The sequence below is a fragment of the Esox lucius genome, chromosome 10, assembly GCF_011004845.1.
Source record: "Esox lucius isolate fEsoLuc1 chromosome 10, fEsoLuc1.pri, whole genome shotgun sequence".
Taxonomy (NCBI): domain Eukaryota; kingdom Metazoa; phylum Chordata; class Actinopteri; order Esociformes; family Esocidae; genus Esox; species Esox lucius.
This window is the reverse complement of record NC_047578.1, coordinates 6191813-6211066: the sequence shown is the minus strand read 5'-3', so window position 1 is coordinate 6211066 and position 19254 is coordinate 6191813. Positions and strand designations below refer to the sequence as shown.

At 40.9% G+C, this 19254-nt stretch overlaps 1 protein-coding gene across 3 annotated transcripts; it reads left to right on the top strand.

The window, feature by feature from the left end:
• Positions 1–158: 158 nt before the first annotated feature.
• On the top strand, positions 159–17473 carry hsf1 (heat shock transcription factor 1). Of its 3 annotated transcripts, XM_010891555.5 has the most exons (14): positions 159–575; positions 4272–4380; positions 4783–4919; positions 5886–6010; positions 8865–8940; positions 9050–9111; positions 9215–9323; positions 11090–11226; positions 11358–11585; positions 13889–13966; positions 14615–14720; positions 15050–15103; positions 15213–15273; positions 15705–17473. In XM_010891555.5, exons 1-14 carry the CDS (start codon positions 450–452, stop codon positions 15890–15892), a joined length of 1596 nt encoding a protein of 531 aa, XP_010889857.1. In that variant the 5' UTR covers positions 159–449; the 3' UTR covers positions 15893–17473. The 3 variants fall into 3 exon arrangements, with proteins under 3 accessions (XP_010889857.1, XP_010889858.1, XP_034150675.1); XM_010891556.5 differs by lacking the exon at positions 13889–13966; XM_034294784.1 differs by lacking the exon at positions 13889–13966 and having other exon boundaries at positions 14609–14720.
• The last annotated feature ends 1781 nt before the right edge of the window (positions 17474–19254 follow it).

Genomic DNA, 19254 nt, shown 5'->3' with positions numbered 1-19254 from the left:
TTGAGGTCAAAGTTCAAAAGTCCTATTTTAGTTTCTTGAATATTTTATCATTAAATCTTGTTATAATATTTTACTCTTGTTCTTTATTCTAATAATTATCATGTAAATACATATATTACATTTGAATCTTATGTCATATATTTATTTTGTCATGATGATGTCACAAAATGGCGACCACCATGCGCCTGTGCAATGGCCTTTCTCTACGCAGTTCGTAGCTATGTCGATCTGATGGAAATTTCCACTCGTAACAGTTTCTAGATTATAAGTAATATATTAGTTTCTAGTTGGACTATTTTTGCGTTTGAGTAACATTGCCAAACGGAGTTAGAGCAAAGATAGAGTTGTCAGGAGTACTGTGTGGTTTGTTTTGGAGTTATCTTTCTTTACCCGTGTTGTTGTCTATTTTGGGAGTTTATCAACTTTTGAAGCGATTCGTTTTCGTTGATATGGAGTTCCACGGCGGTGGGTCTGCTGGGATCGTGGTCAGTGGGAATAACGTTCCTGCATTTCTCACGAAACTTTGGACTCTTGTAGAGGATCCGGACACTGATCCTCTGATCTGCTGGAGCCCAGTGAGTTAGCTAGTTAGCTACTGTAATGACAAGCTAATTATCCTAGCTAGCTAGTACTGTAACAATCTGCAGTGCTCGGCACCATTTTCTTATTTTGATTTTGTTATATACCATTGATTGTCAGTAAATATAATAGTGTAAGTTCACTTTAGGTCAATAGTTGGACATTACTGAACAATAACTGTACTCATAGCTAGCGGCATGAGTAACTACAAAACTCAGGTACTGTGACTTGCTAACCAGATTATACCAGTAACGCTAGTTTAGTAAACTCTGAAAGTTAGTACTAGTCCTGTTACTGTAACTACCTTAACGTTTGTACTCTCTACAGCTATGGACAGCTAGCTGTCCGTCCACGCGTCAGCTGTTTCTGGTGTCAGTTATCAATAACAGGCTAGCTAAGTTAGGCTAACTTAGATGATTTGGGGATCTCTTTGAGACTGTATCTAGCTAGCTGCCTATAACTATCAGTTTGTTATATGAAACAACATAACAATCTCACCAAGATCAAGCGAGTTAGTTAAAACAGCATGGTTATAAAAGGGGGTGTGACAAAAGGGGTGTGTGGCTATTGCGTAAACAACTTCAGCAATGCCTGGGATGATGAATCCCTGTGTAACTCCGCAAGATTGAAAACGACATACATCATGGCTAGTTTTTAAAAAGTATCTGATCAGCTGTTTTTATTATAAGTTGTGCATCTAAGCAACCAGATCTGTCATCATATAATCATTTGTTATCTTAACTTAGCAAGCTAATTAACCACAGTGGTGTTACTGTTTTGATAAGTTGGATGGTATCTGGCCTTGTTATTGCGCGTTGTTAGACATTACAATTGACACCAAGGGTGGGGGCCTTAATCCGTCACGAAGATTATAGTTTTCTAGTTATGGCCAAAGTTTTAAGAAGCTGCCAGTTTGCCAATCGTAGCTAGCTAACTAGCAATTGTAGCCTCTGACATTTAATTGAAAATCGTTCTTAATACCAACCTGTTATTGTGGGTCGTGGCACGGACATTCTAATATGGGAAACACTTTGCTAGATAACAAATAACTAACGACGTATCCAAGAGATATCAAATGGTAATTGGGCAAATGTATTTGTTTTCAATGAACATCTCGAGACGAAACATACCCAGTTTACTTGTTGTAAACAATCCAACCCAAACTGTTTGACCGGATATTTGCGTAAAGATAGCGGAAGTTGCGGTCTGGCTCGACAGGCGTCCGATTCGGTTTTATTGCAAAATCGCTAACAAATCTTTTTTTAATGCAATCTGTTCATGCAACTCTATAAATTGACTTTGGTCCTTCTATGCATCCTTTCTCACGTTCAGGCAAAAATACTTCTATTGCCTTGTGACACTGGGCCTTTTCTCTTTTACACTCTTTTAGCTCATTACTTAGCGATTGTGCATGGATTACATCATTGTGGCTAGGTCTAGGATGTTGCCCTTGCAGGTTTCTGGAAATTACCCCAGAAATGAAAGGTTAAGCTCGAATTAATCACGGCAATGTGTACTCGTCTTGTACATGATTTAGTGAAGTTATCACAGGTGCAGTAAAACGCTCTGGGTCTCCCAGGTGGTGCGAGGCTCTACCAGGGTGCTCTTTTGTAGCACCAAGCTGACCATAAGTCTAGATTCAAGTGACTTGCTCACACGACTTGGCATTTGCAAATCTAACAAAGCTATGTGGTCCCGTGAGTGAGCCTGCACCTGCGTGCGTTGACCCAGGTGACCTACTGGTTGGATGAGTAGCGTGGGGAAGGAACCAAATTACTTGGTGCAGTTGACCTTGAGGAATGTTTGCGATCATCTTCATCTCTCCCAAATCTGTTGGGATACGTCGACCTGCCTTAGATACAATTGGATATGAAGACATTGTGACAGGAAGTGAAAGGGTGTAAACATCGGCTTGATTTTCCAGCCCCCTCAGTGCAATGAAAATGTCCAATAATAATAATGGGGAAATAACAAGAGCGGTTTTAACCGAAGGCTTTATTTGTAGGAACATGAGTGAAGCAGCATTTGCATTTTGAAGTGTGGACAGGGAATTGGAATGACACAGCCACGTTTGATTTTCCTTAACTGTATAAAGTTTCATGTTAAGTTCATGTTCGTGTATTTTGAGTTCCTTATATGATAGTGTGAGAGTTCAGTAATATTATGTTGTATTTATAAACATACTTTTTGTAGTTTAAATCTTCCTCAGACATCAAAGTTGACAAATCATTGACCACCGTATAAGTTAGAAAATTTGCTGCATTTTTATACTGCTATTAAGAGGCCGGACTATGATTTGAGATCTCAGAATCCTTTGTGTCTTCTATGGTCTATGGTACTTTCTTTGGCTTAAATGTATCCACTTCCCATGGACTCTATACAACATGAAATGAAAATGGATTTTATCATATTTTTGCCCCTAATGTACATTATATAAAAATGAAAAATGTAATCTAGAAATCCTTCTAAATTAGTTTCAAATGCAAAACATAATCTATAATAGTTTGCATTAGTATTCATCCCCTTTAGTCAATATTTGCTACATGCACCATTTGCAGCAATTAATGTTGTGAGTCTCTTTGATGATACTCATGCAATCAATTATGAATAATGTCTATATGCTCAAGCTCTGTCAAGTTGGATGGGGACCTTTGACGGAAATAAATGTTAAACTAATTTCTCATTCTCAGTTGGTCTGGGCTTTTACTGGGCCACTCCAAAACATAAACCTTTTTTGTTTTCAATCCTCTCCACTTTGGCTGTATGTTTGGGGTCATTGTCCTGCTGGAAGATTAATCTTCTCCCAAGTCTCTGGTCTCGTGCAGACTTCAGCAGGTTTTTCCCCTAGATTTTGCTTTGAATGTTCCTTTGTCTTGGATGTACCAGACCTTGGGATGATGTTGTGACACAGATTGTGTATATAACCTGAAATCATGGAAAGCACCTTGTTTCCCAAAGGGTAGACACCATTCAACTAATTACGTGACATCTAAAGAAAATTGCCAAATTTAGTTTTTCTGCTTTGTCTTTATGGACATTTGTTTGTCAGTGTCAAATTTAGAACATGCAAACACATTGATGTGTCCCAAGAGGTCATGTACTCTTATAATCCTCATCCGCCTTCGCCAGACGAGGTCTGACACCCCTTCAATCTGGCTTCTCTCTAGGTTTCTTCCTTGGTAGAGACTGTATTCGGGGGTTTTCGACGCTGTGAACCAATGCTTTTTGCTTTTTAAAATAAAATGAATTGATGACCAAACATTTGTCATTAAATCAGTTTTGATATCATGTTCCAACACAAAATGTTGTGAACTCCGGGGTGGAGTAAATACTTTTTAGAGGCGTTTTTGATTATATTTTCTAATGATTCAATTTGTAAGACCTCACCATATTTACAGAGGGCAGTTAGCCCTTATCCCACCCAACTATGATGTTAAGCTTATTTCTGAGCCAAATTAGGCAGTTTGACCTGAGCCAGGTCACAATCTGCCTTTTTTCTGGTCTATTTAGTGAAGCTCCCATTCAAGGTAAAATGCAGAAAATGTTGTCTCAATCGCTAATTGCCTTTAAAGGCTGCCGTGCCTATAACCCAGAACTAGACCTAATCCTCAACATGGTTCTTAAGTACATGGTGCCAAAGTAAACCAGGGTTGTCCACCCTTTATTTAACTGTTATTGTTCTTCCTTTACAGAATGGCAACAGCTTCCATGTGTTTGATCAGGGCCGATTCTCCAAGGAGGTGCTTCCCAAGTATTTTAAACACAATAACATGGCCAGCTTTGTGCGCCAGCTCAATATGTGTGAGTAACATTTAACATGGTATGGCGATGCAATGGTGTAAAATCCTTATAGTATCGTACTATTTTCTCATACATTCTTTCCTGTTTTGTGCGTACAGATTCACATATTAATTAATTATGATTGACGCTTTGAATAGACCGAACTGAGAAGCTTTTTTTTAATAGACGCTATTTTTCAGACGGTAGATGTAATTAATTTATTTTGTACATTGTGAATCATTGTGCTTTTTGCTAGACTATGGTTATGTAATCCTTGTTAAATCCAGTGAACTGAAGATATAATTGCTGTTACTTAGAAACCAAACTAATTCCTGAAAACAAGAAACACAGGCTACATTATCACCTCAAATCTTCCAATGGAATGTTAGTCCTAATGTTAGATGTTGTTTTTTCCGTTTAAAGATGGGTTCCGCAAAGTGGTCCACATTGAGCAAGGAGGCCTGGTTAAGCCAGAGAAAGATGACACAGAATTCCAGCATCCCTACTTCATCCGGGGACAGGAGCATCTGCTAGAGAATATCAAGCGGAAAGTTACCAATGTGAGTGCCAAACAGCGCGATGTGATGATCTTGACATGTGTCTGATTAACTTATCAAAGCTTGGTTTGCCCAGGTCTTTGCATATCACAGACAGTGTTAGTTAAACTGTTGCGGAGATTTTACATCCATAGTCAGATCTATGCAGCTCAAGGCCGATTTATAGCTAGCTGAAGAGTTTAGTACTGTTAAGTTTGTTTTCTTTTATGAGAGTTAAAGTCAGAACATGCTGGGATCGCATTGGTTGATTTTTTTCTCCTTGAGAATTTGATGCAGATCATTTGATCTAGTCCAACCTCCCGTAACACAAGCACATACAGAGTCAGTCCGTGGTGTCTGCAAAGCATATTGTTTGTCCCACATGAGAGAAATATTGCCAGACTATATAAACACAGAAATAAAGAAATTTCTCTTCAGGCTTTTACAATGGGTTGGTTCTGGGGGTGTTGGAACCCAATACGCTGGTTGTCTGCTAAGTACAAATCGGCCCTCAACTCCCCATAGAAAACACACATGGAAAGCCTTGGTAGAAAAATCCTGCTCAAGCGGACCGCGTTTACTCTCACTACATGGCCTGCTCTTCCCCTTCGCTACCCTCAGCTTCCAGGATTGATGGAGCTAATCTAGGGGCCTCTGTGGAGCCTGGGGATGGGTGGATTAAAGAGGGCAGGCCAGCCAACTCGTAATCTAACGTTGCCTGACCCTTAAACAGAGCCCCTTTCCACTACCTTTAGTCCATTGATTTACAGCTGTTTTTATCCGCGCCATAATATATTCTGCCTCTGGCCCAGTTGACCAGTACAGGCTCAGAAGTGAGCGTCGAATCATACGTTCGTTTCCATTGTCTATCCCTCAGGGTTCCGGTCGGCGTCCAAAGCTTACCAGGAAGGCTTGTTTTTATACTTCCCTCCTCGCTTTCAGAGTTTTCTCTTCTTTAACTGCTTTGTCATGTTCCTCCTCTCCGACCAGGTGTCGAATGTTAAACATGAGGAGCTCAAGATGAGCTCCGATGATGTCTCCAAAATTCTGACAAACGTGCAGCACATAAAGGGGAAGCAGGAGACCATTGACTCCAAGATCATCGCCATGAAGCAGTAAGTGAAACGTTGACGTGCTGACTCTCAGATTTCTTCTCATGCTTATTGACGGTTTACCCGTGTTAACTAACGGATCTAAGGTGTAATACAAAGCTCAAATTATCCGCAACCCAACATAGAACGTATAAACACCTTCACAGATTTGACTGCATGAATCTACAGCAACCATCACAAATAAAGAAAATAATAAAAAAAATCCTAGAGAGTTCACTGCCTCTGGAGCGAGCCAAAAAAATCCTTTCCTTCTCAAGCTTAGCTTTCCAGTTCCACACAATCAGATTTGGTCTCCATCTTTCCCCCTTTCCCTTGGCTGTGACGCTAAATTAACAAATATTCATCCTGTGTCCCCCCAGGGCTGCCGTAGTCTTCCAGGCTGCACTAAGCCAGTTTATTTAAAGCCGGTGATTAGGCAGATTTTTTAGAGCCATGTCAGAGGCTCAAATACACTCAGGGGCGTTATGCTGGGGCCTAAGTCAGCATGCTGTTTGAGACCACAGAGGTGTCATAAATTAAAGTTCTCAAATGTAAAAATGTGTATTGGTGAGGGTTCCACCCAGAAAGGCATGTATAGTTAGACCTCCCACTGGGGGCGCTGTTCAGCACTATTTCATTAACCTTCGCTGGCCTGTGGGGTCTCTAAGGCATTGTGTATGGGGATGGTACATAAGTGGTTAAGACCCCGACTTTGACTCCAAATGTGGCTACTTAGTTGGGATCTGTGGCGTGCCCAATGCTATTTTTAGTGCACAATGCTGTGGCAGCTTTTGCATATGTGCTTCGGCCAAGTTAAAAATGTAATTAACAATTCAAGCCTTTCCCCTAACTTAAACCTTAACCATTTGGAATCAGTATGCAACCTTTAACCTTAATTGAGGTGTTCAATAGCTTGTGACTCCTAGTCGCCCTGCTGAAATTGTGAGAGGCTCCCTGCGTGCCTTTCAGGTGATGGGGCTCCCCAGGTGCCTTCAGGACCTCCATGTGCATGGCTGGGTTCACTTCACTGCCAGTCCTTCCTCCACACGCGTGCTCGCATGCACACATGCGCACACACACACATGCACACACACTTTCGCTCACAAGTGTGCAGACGGTCGCCATTCTCCATCTGGACTTTTGGTCTCTGTCCTTATAGAACAGGAGATCTCTTTGCCTTGTCTTTCTGTAAAATGGGATTATAGACTTTGTTTAATTCAATTTGTTCTGTCCCAGTTTGCTTGTTTAGCCCAAATCTTTAAGTCAAGACAATGTGTTTCACTCGATCAGTGGTTGTCCACGACCCAAGGTGGGTGGCTGTCTATTAAACGAGAAGACAAACTCTCTTTTTTTTTATATAAAAAAAACCCCGTATTCTTCTCGATTACCAAATTCCTCGTTATTTTCACACCTGTGTTCCTCCCCTCTAACACGGGCAAATCTGAAGCTACAAAACGTAACCGGTATGTTTCCAATTATCTGATGTCTTTCACGTGTCGAATAATCCCTTTGAGTATTGGATAGAGGGGTGTTTCGGGGGTGGGGCCGGAGGGGGGTGACGACCCAATCCACTCGGAGGAATCCACACCTGCTCCCATAAACCCCCTACTCCATCTGTCCCACAGGGGGGTCAGCACAGATAGTGTACTTTTCCGGCGCAGCCTGCTTTTACAGGACTTGGTTCGGTTTGCAAGGCGCTAGAGACTCGTGATAAAGTTAATAAACATAGATGAAGGACCTCTCTTTTCCACGCTGGGGGCTCGGAGCACTCTGTGGACACCACCCCTTCCACCACACACGCTCCTCGTCCCTCTTTCGGTCTCTGATTTAACACCAAGCCTGTGTGCTGGCGGTTCCTAATGTTAACATGTAACAGTGTCGGCATGTAAGGCCTAAGATAGCCATGTTTGTTTCATTTCCTTCTTGAAAACAAGCCCTGGCCTGTGTTGTGATTTAGTAACATTTTCCTGGGATAGTAGTTTCAAACAGAAGTCATATATTCTGTTGGTTTTCGTGGTGTCATTTCACCTGAAATATTCTGCTTGTGACTTGTTGTGATACAGCCAAAAGAGTAGACATTCGTAGATCAACATTCATCAGTTTGTTCTCTAGCCAGTTTCCAGATTTCTTTACTCTACTGACAGTGACCTATAGCTGTTGGCAGGAGAATGCTGGGAATGTGTTGCCTGACTCGAGAGCCTGTCATTTAATAAGAACTGTGCGTACGGGCTGAACTGTGGACAAATCTGGCCTATGAACACACACAAAGCAGCTTAACCAGAGTCGGGGGAGCCAGACTTTAAGAGCTAGTTGGAGGGGCTGGGTCTTTACAGACTACGCTTAAGGAGCTGAATAAACACAGCACGTCAAGATCTTTCAATAGCCATTAACTTAGCAAAATAAACGGCCTCAAGTATTCCTCAAATCTTTACCAGTAAAGTGGAAAATATAGTATTTGCCACGTTAGGCGTGGCGTGTTATTAGGGGTTTTCGTAACGATTAGGGCCCCTAACACCCTACTTTTCCTCCATCTTAGAGACAGATGTTCTATTCGGTTTGGGACAATATGCACATGCTGTTGTTGGATCGATTAGTTACGCTGATAAAAAAAAAAAACCACCACTTTGCAACTGTTTATCAGGCCATTCAAGTGATGTATAAAACAACATCATTGTTGCAAGAGTTGCTGAAAGTTCCCAAAGAGGGATGGTTTTGGGTAATGTTAGGCAAATGATTAGTTGGCCTGCTAAGTCGTGTGTGTTTGTGTGTGTGCGCGTGTGTGTGTGTGTGTGTGTGTGTGTGTGTGTTTGTGCAAATGTCATCAAAAGGAAAAGGAATCATTAACCAATCTGTTAACGAGTCCCCTTCGTTCTTCCAGCGAGAACGAAGCTCTGTGGAGAGAGGTGGCCAGCCTCCGGCAGAAACACGCCCAGCAACAGAAAGTTGTGAACAAGGTAAAAGACCCTTCAAGTAACTGACATTGCTCTGACTAACTACACTTGGAATGAGCAGGAACAAGTCTGTGCCGTTTCTCCTGCTAACTCTGCCTTGTGTCGCCTACAGCTGATCCAGTTCCTTGTCACCCTGGTTCAATCCAACAGAGTCTTGGGCATGAAAAGAAAAATGCAAGTCTATACAGTAGGCATCACTAAATTCAGTCCAACTGTGGAGCTTTCAGGGCCTGTGTGTTTGACTCTTGTCCTGTGTCTTTTCTCTATGTAACTGTAGTCCCCTGATGCTAGGCGACAGCAGCTCCGCCCACTCCATGCCCAAATATAGCCGGCAGTACTCTCTGGAACACCTTCAGGCCTCGCTGCAGGCCTCGCCCGCTATCTCTGTGAGTTTACCGCTGCCGACAACTGTAGCGGGGTGAAAATCCCTGTACTCTGGACACTTTCTGTGGAAGGAGATGACAAAATAAAATGTGTATTTTGCGGGTTGGCGGGGGGTTTGGTTATGGTGTGGAGAATGTGATTAGTGATTCCTGTTTTGGTCTGTAGGCTATTGAGTGTGTGGTTCTCTAAAATGTGAAAATAATTGATTAAAATGTCACAACAGACAGAACTTGTGCGTCAGACGTGAGGGTTGTGTTGCTGTTTTGACAGTTGGACCTGTGATTTTAGGCTCATTACAAATAAGACATAGTTCAGCTTTTTCTCGGATGACCTCACATTCTTTTCAGGAATTATCTGGTACACTATGGAATTTGTGTTTGACTTAGTGATGTCGGGCCCTGAGACACCAAAGCAGCCCCAAACCATAATGCCACCACCTCCATGCTTTGCAGATTGTTCTTCTGTTCAATGGCAGTATTTTGTTTTCTGCAAATATGGCACCTGGCCAGAGGCCAGAGCCTCTGTCCAGAGAAAATTGTTCCAGTAGTTTTAGTCTTTGCCCAGGGTTTTTTAGGGAAGTCCCCACAAGGCTGAAGGGAAATGCCAGTGTTCGCATGCACTTCAGTGTCAAAGAGATACTGCAAAAAGTTATTTAGCAATAATTTGGCCGTCATTTGACATCCTTGTTTAACAGTCTTGTGGCCTGTGCTAAAAGCTATGCTGGATGCTGTCAGTTACACAGTTGAGACACTGAGACCGCATATCATGCATGCCATGCGTTAGTATAATGGATAGTCTATGACTCTGGTCATTAGCTATTTTTAGCTCCTTCCTCTTGTCGAGGTCTTGGATGACAGGGCTCTTGGACCCAGTGAGGAAGTAAACTTTTGGTGCCTTATGACGCGTCGACCAATCAGAAGTGGGGCACTTGCCATACCAAGTGATTGAGCCTGTGAAGATGCAAGAGTTTAGGTGATGTCTACATTTCCCTATTGATATGAGCATTTTCTACATACATCTAATGATATGGGAAATGATTTTTAAATAGCGGTAGGATGTGAATATTTCTGGATGCACCAGTTCATAGGCTGGCATACAAATATAAATGCATATTATTTTATCTTGCTACAACATGGTTGGAAACTAGGCCAGCTAGCTAAATTATAAAGCCAGTGTTTTGTTTATATCAACATTTGTACTGAAACCACATTTTTGGGTTAACAAATGACTGATGAAATCCTTATGCAATGTAAGATTGAATGTTGCATACACATGTAATAGTTTTTTTTTTTTGTATTTGCTTTGTGTATCAGCAAAGTTGCTGGAGTTCATAGCACTTTCAACTTTTAGCAGAAATCGAACAACCAAATTGCCTCATGAGAAACTGTTTTTAGACAAGTTCTAGTATTGTGTCATATAATACAACTAGAAATTGTGATTCATATACATTGTGCAATTTGATTATTTATTAAATTATGTATATTCTAAAAACACAATCTTTATCACATTAAATGCTTTTGTTTACCTACATCAGTCAAATAGACTGGTTCAAATGGCTGCTCATTCCCATTCTGTAACTTTTAGGCATCATGACACAGCCCTTCTAGTTAAAATAAAAAAGCTAAAATGTACTCTAAAGGCGTTGACATTGGAACATGACTAAGGAAGGTGCAATGTAATTGAGCTTGTGTTACTTAACTGATCTTGTTAGGAAGTTAGGCAGCTTTGGTATAGTTGTGAATGCGCCCCCCCCCCCCCCCCCCCCCAGGCCTCCAGCACGCCATTCCCCAACACTGCTGTCTACACATCAGAGTCGTCTCTTAAGAACGGTCCCATTATCTCTGACGTCACCGACTTGGCACAGACCAGCCCTGTGGATGTCACCAATGAGTGGATAGAGGAAAGGTTAGTTAACTCCTTAATGTTTTTTCTAGGGCTGATCAGGTGGTCAGGCTTCAAGAACTACTTCTGACCCTATTTTAGCTTTCCACAAACAAACCCAGTTGCACCCCCCCCCCTCCCCCTGTTGTTTTCAGGACGAGTCCCTTGGTCCACATAAAGGAGGAACCGTCCAGTCCTGAGTTGGATGAAGTGTGCGCGGCCGAGGTCGTGGTAGGGGGGGCGGGGGACCAGGTGGACACGCCCCTGTCCCCCACCACCTTCATTAACTCCATCCTGCAGGAGAACAACGAGCCTGCCGCGTCCCCCGCCCCACCCACAAACCCTGCAGACCGGAAGTGTCTCAGCATCGCCTGCCTAGACAAGTGAGTGATCCCTGGGTGAAGTCCCGGTTTTCGGCTGCCACAGGACGGCCGCCGTTGATGTGCATCTCGTGTCGCTATGCAAAGCCATGCCCCCGTTGATGAACAGTTTAGGCAGCTGCCTCTCAGCTGCCTCTTCTTTATGTCGGATAACGAGTTCACAAGCTACAGGCCTGGCCCTTGTTCCTTTCAAAGAAGACACTTCAAACACTCAGATAAATCTTCTATTTATTTATTTTTACCAGACGTTGACTTTTCTGCATTTCATTTCGGCTTTTTGTTTGATGAACACAAATAGCATATTAACAGAATTGCCGTTTCCTCGTGGAGAAAAGTTTTTAGACCTCCTTGTTGTCATTATCATCCCATCAGGTGGCTGAAATTACAGTTGGCTGCACCAATACAGGCACAAATAATCTGAAAAGATTACAGAGACTGGGAGGGCGCGCCTGGTTTAAAAGAGCTCTCTGAGTCATTCAAAAGAATGACTGTTAAAGCCCTTGAATGGAGCGGCTAGCCACTGCCTAGCTGTTAGCAGCGTCACATCTGGGCTTTTGGGGTTTGGTAATCAAACGTTGAATACCTTGCTTTTAGTTTTTGCTTGAGCCACTCCTTGTAGCGGCTTGGGCGCCTGTACAATTCCCCTGAGGTAGAAGCATGGAGTGGGGTGGCGCGTGCATTCCTTACGGTTTGAGTGAGCAAGCCTGATAACAGCCAGAATGCCATATGCTTAGGAAGATCAATATCTCGACATTGACGGTCCCGGGGATGCTTGAATCAGTAATTTAATATCTAGACATCAGGGTGAAAAAAGAAGACTGAGATTTGTTGATTGTTACAGAACCTTTTCCAAGCAACTGAAATAAAGGTTTTGTCTCTTAGAACACCAGAACAATATCAAGGCATCGATAGGCTCATCTTGCCACAGTCAGTGTCATAGTACATGGGTGAAATAGACTGCAGCAACCTGGCCAACATAGGAGGTCAGAAAGCAAGAAGCCTTTAAAGTATATTAATTTTGACTTAAAAGCAAGAATCTGTGTGCTCTTGACGGTGTCAAACGTGGAGTTGTTGGCCACAAAGTGCCTTTAGTTCGATTCCCTTGAAGGCTGGCATGACAAGTTCTGTAAGATGAGTGGGCATTTCTCTCCGTGGACTGGCTGATAAACGGACAGTTACAAGAAGCCCTTTTATGCCTAAGAGGGCAAAAATCAGGTGTCGAAACTGGCGGGGTGTACTTGTGTATGCTTCAGAGGGAAATGGCATTTCTGTTAACAAATAACATTGACAAATTTGACTTGAATTGCATTACATTTTGTCTGGCAATAGTCTAGGAATTAAAATAACATATAGTTGTCCAAGTATGTAAAAATACATTCTCACTTAAAGGTTTTAATCAGACAACTTTTTCTTGTTTTACTTTCCTGATGCTGTTTTTGTCTTTGACTTCTGTGTCCATCACTATCTAACAAAAAAGATATAAAGCCTTTCATCATCCTCCTTATTTTGTGGCCTTTTAAGTATTAGGACTCCTTTTCAAACCCGCAGTCCTTCCTCCCGTGATTCTTTTTCCCTTTACAGTCAGTGAGATCGTAGTTGCCTGTGACATCCCTACACCTGGGCTGCTGTCCAGAGCCAACTCGAGGCAACCAAAATAAGTGGTCATCAGTGTGAAATGTAATCTTGTTATATCAGCTGGCAATTCTAATTTTTATTTTTAATCTAGCTAGCCAGCTATCTCAATGTGCAGTAGTCAAGGCTAGAGACAGACAGGCCTCTCAGAGGACAATATATTATTAGCATGGCAAAAATATGACTCTTTGCAAAATGAATTTAGCAGAAAGTTAGTTCTAAAGCTAATATTCCATACTCTCAACATTTTCTGTACAACTCCTTTTATAATGTTTAGAATTATAGGAAATTTGCTGTAAAATTGTTACGTTCTCTCCAACTCCTAGCAAAAAGTGTGGAATTGTAGAAAACATCCTTTGAAATGGTATGTTTTCTCCCATCCCAATGGCAAAATTAGCAATATTGTATGAAAGGTGTAATTATAAAAAAAGGAATTCACTCTGGCCCATGACAATCTTTAACATGGAATAAACCTGCAATGTTTTCTCTACACCTCATTAAAAATGTTCACTTTCAAGATGGTGGTCACTAAAAGGTGGGGCCCCCCTGAACCAAATCTCCCTTCCCCTAGATGGGTAATGCCGACCCTGCACAAATCAACCCATGAGGTGTAGAGCGCTGTAGTGCCCTTCTGTCCTTTGTCTCCAGCTGTGCCTGTGCTTCTGTCGTTTCAGTTCTCCACAGATGTCTGAGGTCTCTCGCCTCTTCCCCAGCCCCTCTTCCTCATCTCTACAGCTCAGACCTCACCCAGGGTTAGCATTTCCATTGGCCAGCAGACCCGGTTTTGTGTCCCTCTCGAACTCTTGATTGACGTTGCAGTGCTTTGGCATTACCCGCCCTCTCAAGCCTTTGCGTGGTCTGTGTAGTGTTATTTGTACACTTACTGTTCAAATCATACTATTGTTGATAAATGGATAATTTTATAACTTTCTCATAATGTGTTCTGTGAAATTATTAACAATTTACACTGTTTCTACAGTTGTGCGTCTCCGTATTTCATTATTTATAATCGGAACCTTCCGGTAGCAGTGTTATTGATTATGTATTGGACACACATGGGCTTGTTTAAAAAAAATAGAATTACTGATTTTAGCATGGTTTGTCCTGATGTTCATCTAACTGCACACTGCTCAAACCCCAAAGGCTGTGCTTAGGTCAAAGTTCTTTGAGTGGGTTTCATTTTGGCAGTCCCTTTGAACTGTTGGCTTTGGATTGGTTCACATCTCCGTGATTGCGCACTTAGTGCTGTTCAAATGGCTTCTGTTCCTCAGTTTGATTGGTTGAATTTACTACAATTTCTGTTTTAAATCCGCCTATTTGCTTTAACCCATGTGTTTCAATTTAGGGATCTTCAAACATTTGAACAGTGTTTTTGTTATGCTTTTTGTCTTTGGGTGTAGGAATGAACTGAGTGACCATTTGGAAAGCATCGACAATGGCCTGGAAAACCTCCAGACAATCCTAAATGCGCAGTCCATAAACTTCGAATCCTCCCCGCTTTTTGAAGTAAGTGCTGTATTTTCCGGCCCCAGAGCAGGTTTGCGACCTTTCAGTGTCAGACTGCGTTTTTGTCTCCCTCAGCAGTCATGTGCTCAGGCTCTTCCGTTGAGCCGCAGTGATTGGTCCAACAACAGCGTGCACAGATGTTGTTAGGTCACCTGGTGTGTTGTGAAACGACTGCGTGAACAAGTGGGGATAGTTCATGTTGATTGTGTATTTTCTCGTCTTGGTGAAGGCCTGTTGTTTTTGTTCGTCTGAAACCCTCCAGAAGATTATTAATATACTGTTAATATATTATTATTAATATATATTTTATGCCACTTGTTATCTTTCAGTTCTTCTCTTCTTCCACGCCTGGTTCTGATTTTGACCTGGAGAGTCTTGACAGTGTAAGTTGGTCCTCTGCCACTGATGTGTGTCTTTAGCCAAATTCTTTTTTTCTCCCATTCATGAAATAAGTGAAAGGGTCTCACCCTGTGGGACGCCCTCTTGTTGTAGATCCAGGATTTGCTTTCATCAGATCCACCCAAAGGGGCAGAGAAAAATGAAAGCTACACAGGTAAACATTTTTAACGTTACGCTTGCTGTTGATTGACAATAGATTGGGAGTGACTGTTCACCAACGAGTACTACTATCACTGTACTACTACAGAGTAAAATAACCGTTATAGACCAGGAGTAACTGTTAACTGACTTGTATTACTGCTGCTAATCAGAGAGGGCTGGAAGCTATAGTAAACTTTGATTTGTCAGAGGTGTTGCAATATTGCTGATCATTTGCATCACTTTTAGCTTCCCCAAATGCCATATTCATGTTGCTATCGCTTTCCTGCCCGCGGAGCTCCTCTTCGCTTTTCTTCCATTGACAATTAATTGAAGAATGCCCGTCATAGTTGTACAGACACTTGACCGGCTGATCATTTGATTTATTTAGTGCTACTTCTTTATGCAATAAAGAATAATCATGTGTTTGCTTATGTTGATTTACAGCCGGGAAGCAGCTGGTGCAGTACACCTCTCAGCCAATGCTACTGACCGACCCATTTAACAATGAGAACACTCTTTTGGAGTTGGAGGGGGACTCATATTTCAGCCAGGACCCTGAAGAGGACCCTAACATCTCGCTCCTCGCCACTGACTACCAGGCAGCAACACCAGACGAGCCCAAACAGTCCTAAAGATATTTTTATAAAGGGATCTACCGTTGTTTTTTTGTTTTGTTATTATGTCCATGTGCGGAGGATGATAAACCTGGTGAATAGTCAAATGATGGTATTCACTTACTCTTTATTGGCTATTGAGCTTCATCTGTTTCAATGCTTGAACTACCTAGTGAAATAATAACTTAGCTTCAGGTTAATCTAATCAAATGTTCGACTTTTGCTGTTGGCATGGTTTGTGCATCTCCTGAAATGGTTTAATTATTTTTACTGGTGGACATAAATTAATCAGATGATTTTCCTTAAATGCTGAATCATATATCATTACTAGGTTACGTTTTAACGCGTTGTTCACCCAGCACCTTTTTAGTTTTTAACGTTGTATGTACACAGATTTATTTTTGTTGTTTCGAGGGGGTCTGTAAATGGCACGGCATACATGGCTGGTTGGTGTGCAGTACTTCCCTGGAGCCTTTCACATCTGCCCTGTTCTAGATTCTAGTTCCACAAGATGTGGCTTGACTGTTTATGGAGAAAACGGAAAAAAAACATTTTAATACTTTTTTTGGGGAGGGATAATTGCGCTTTCGCCTGTTGATGTAAGTGTAGTACCTTCAAAGTACTTCATCATAATTTTTGAGTGTTTGAATCTCTACGCTGCCCCCAAAATCTTGTTTTATTCACTTTAGATCCAGAAAGTGTTTTCTTTTACATTTTCTCTCCTGTGTAAAGCATAATACAATGCTGTTGGTATTTCATCACCTGATAGTTATTGAAGTTTTAATTTGTATATAGATTTATGTACCATTTTATTACTTGCCATCCAAAACGCCAACTCAAAAATCATATTTATTTTTGAAGTAATCTAATGAATTGTGTTTTGAGTGGCAATTAATTAAACAATTTTGAAAACCAGATAACCCACTGTCAATAAAATATTTAATGGCAGAATGTTTTCCAGTGGGTAACCCATCCGCCTTCGTTCACTGTAAGCGTTCACGTCTTGAAATCAAATCACACTGGCTTCAGACCGATCCTTTGTACGAATGTGTGAAAGCGTTCTGACACCTTTTAACATTCTTTTTGCATATGATGACTTTTTAAATATTAGCCATGTTTTTTTTCCTTCTATGCCAGTCCAAACATCCTGTTATGTGGATTGCTTTTTTGGGAAGGAGTTTATAGTGCAGTTGCTAATATCCTCGCTCAGTTTATTATAAGTTGTATGCTCCTCGTTTCTGATCTGGCTGTCACTCGAGCATTCTTATTTCCTAGTCAAAAGCTTTTTGGGAAAAAAGTGTACCATTGAATCTTGGTTAATGTGTGAGGAATTGTGACATTGTATGCATACTGCCCCCCAGAGGGTGTTTTGAGTTTGTTCAAACTGTTAATCCTTTTTTTAAAGTAACTCATTGAGGAGATGGGAGATGTATTGGAGTGTATTGATGTGCTGAATAGTACATTGTTTAGTACTTTTACCAATTTCAACATTACATAATGTCACAGCCTGAGAAACGCTAATTACGCATGAGAACAATATTTTGTGTATCTTATGTTTAAAATAAAGGTTGTTTTGAAATAAATGTATTATTCACAGTATATCTGCTGAATTTAAGGTGATATTTTGTTTGTAAACAATGGGTAAGTAATCATTTGAACAGCCAACTGCATCACATGCAGACATTTCACTTACCTACATCAAAAAATTACACAATCTGTTAGATTTTCTAAATAAAAGTTACTTTTAATGTAGAGATTACCTTCCAATGACACTTAAGCAATGTACAATTTAGATACTGGCGATATTTTTTTTTTATGGGAAATACAGTACTTGAAGACATTTCAAAATAATTATTCACGAAAACTCAGTAAATAATGTTTCTGCAAACACCTGCATTTGGATGACAACTCTTCTATGAGCAATATTTATTTGAATCAGAGGATCTCTTTAATACCCTTTCTTTCATATATGCAACTGATAAAACAACATGAAGGGTAACTTATTACCATGTGCCCAAAACGTTTACTTACACTGTCATCTTTAGGTTTAAATAGACAAAGTTCATACAACAGACACACACACACACAGAAACAATAACAACTAGAAATGCTAGTGGGATGGATCACTGTTTCTCTGCCATGCAGACTGGTCCGTACACTGAAATCTGTAGCGTAGAAACTTGACACGGGGCTTCATATGGAAATCAGCAGGTATCTTCCAGTTCCACATTTTCTGCACCTTCAGAAGGGAAGATGTGTTTTAGGGAGTGACACGCATCATATAGTTTCTAATTCAACTATTTTAAAGGGATAGTTAGTGTTCATTTTGATAAGCAGCCTATGGCCCAGACAGCAAACCCTAATTGGGGTAAACTATCCCTTTAATGTTGAATAGGTCATATATTGTAGGACAGTATGTACAGTGGATATAAAAAGTCTACACCACCCCTGTGAAAGTGCCAGGTTTTTGTGATGCAAAAGAAGGAGACCAAGATCAACCATGTCAGAACTTTTTCCACTTTTAATGTGACCTGTAATGTGAACAATTCAATTGAAAAACCAACTGAAATCTTCAAGGGGGAAAAATTCTAAATAAAAACCTTACAATAATCTGGTTGCATAAGTGTGCACACCCTTAAACTAATACTTTGTACTAAGCATTTGATTTTATTACAGCACAATCTTGATGTGGCAATATTTGCCCTCTCTTCTTTGCAAAAGTGCTCCAGGTCTGTCAGATTGCGAGGACATGATTTATCTTTGTCTCATTCTTTCACATCACAAGAACCTGGCATTTTAACAGGGGTGTGTAGAGTTTTTATATCCACTGTATATTGAGAATTCTATTGGTATACTGTAGCAGCGGGTCCTTCATTATGACTTGCTTGCTTTTTAAAACCAGTAATCAATAGCTTACCTCTATCTCTCTCTGAAAGCTTAAGTATAACAGCTCTGTATTATTGCCTGAACCCTTGTAGTCAGAAACCTTGTCATCTTACTACTGTGGTAAATACAGTAGAATTAAACGATTAGTCATGAGACTGTTGTATGTTTAATCAGGGGAGGATATCGGGGGAGGACAAAACTAAACGGCAAATAATTAAACTTAATTAGTAGTTGTCAAATAATTACACTGTGAAAGAAGCCCTGTGTCATAGAAAGTATTTGGACATTTTCTTTGGCTCTGCATTCCATGCAAGACTGTCTGTTTTAATTTATGGATATTCATTTTGGGATAAGATTCACCGGGGGGCAACTAACCCTGTGGGGGTGCATTTTACCCAAGTAGCTGGGTAAAATAAAAAATGAATATGTCAACTGCAGCCATTTATTTTACTATATCATTACCATAAGCATAGCCATCTTCAAAATACAAAAAA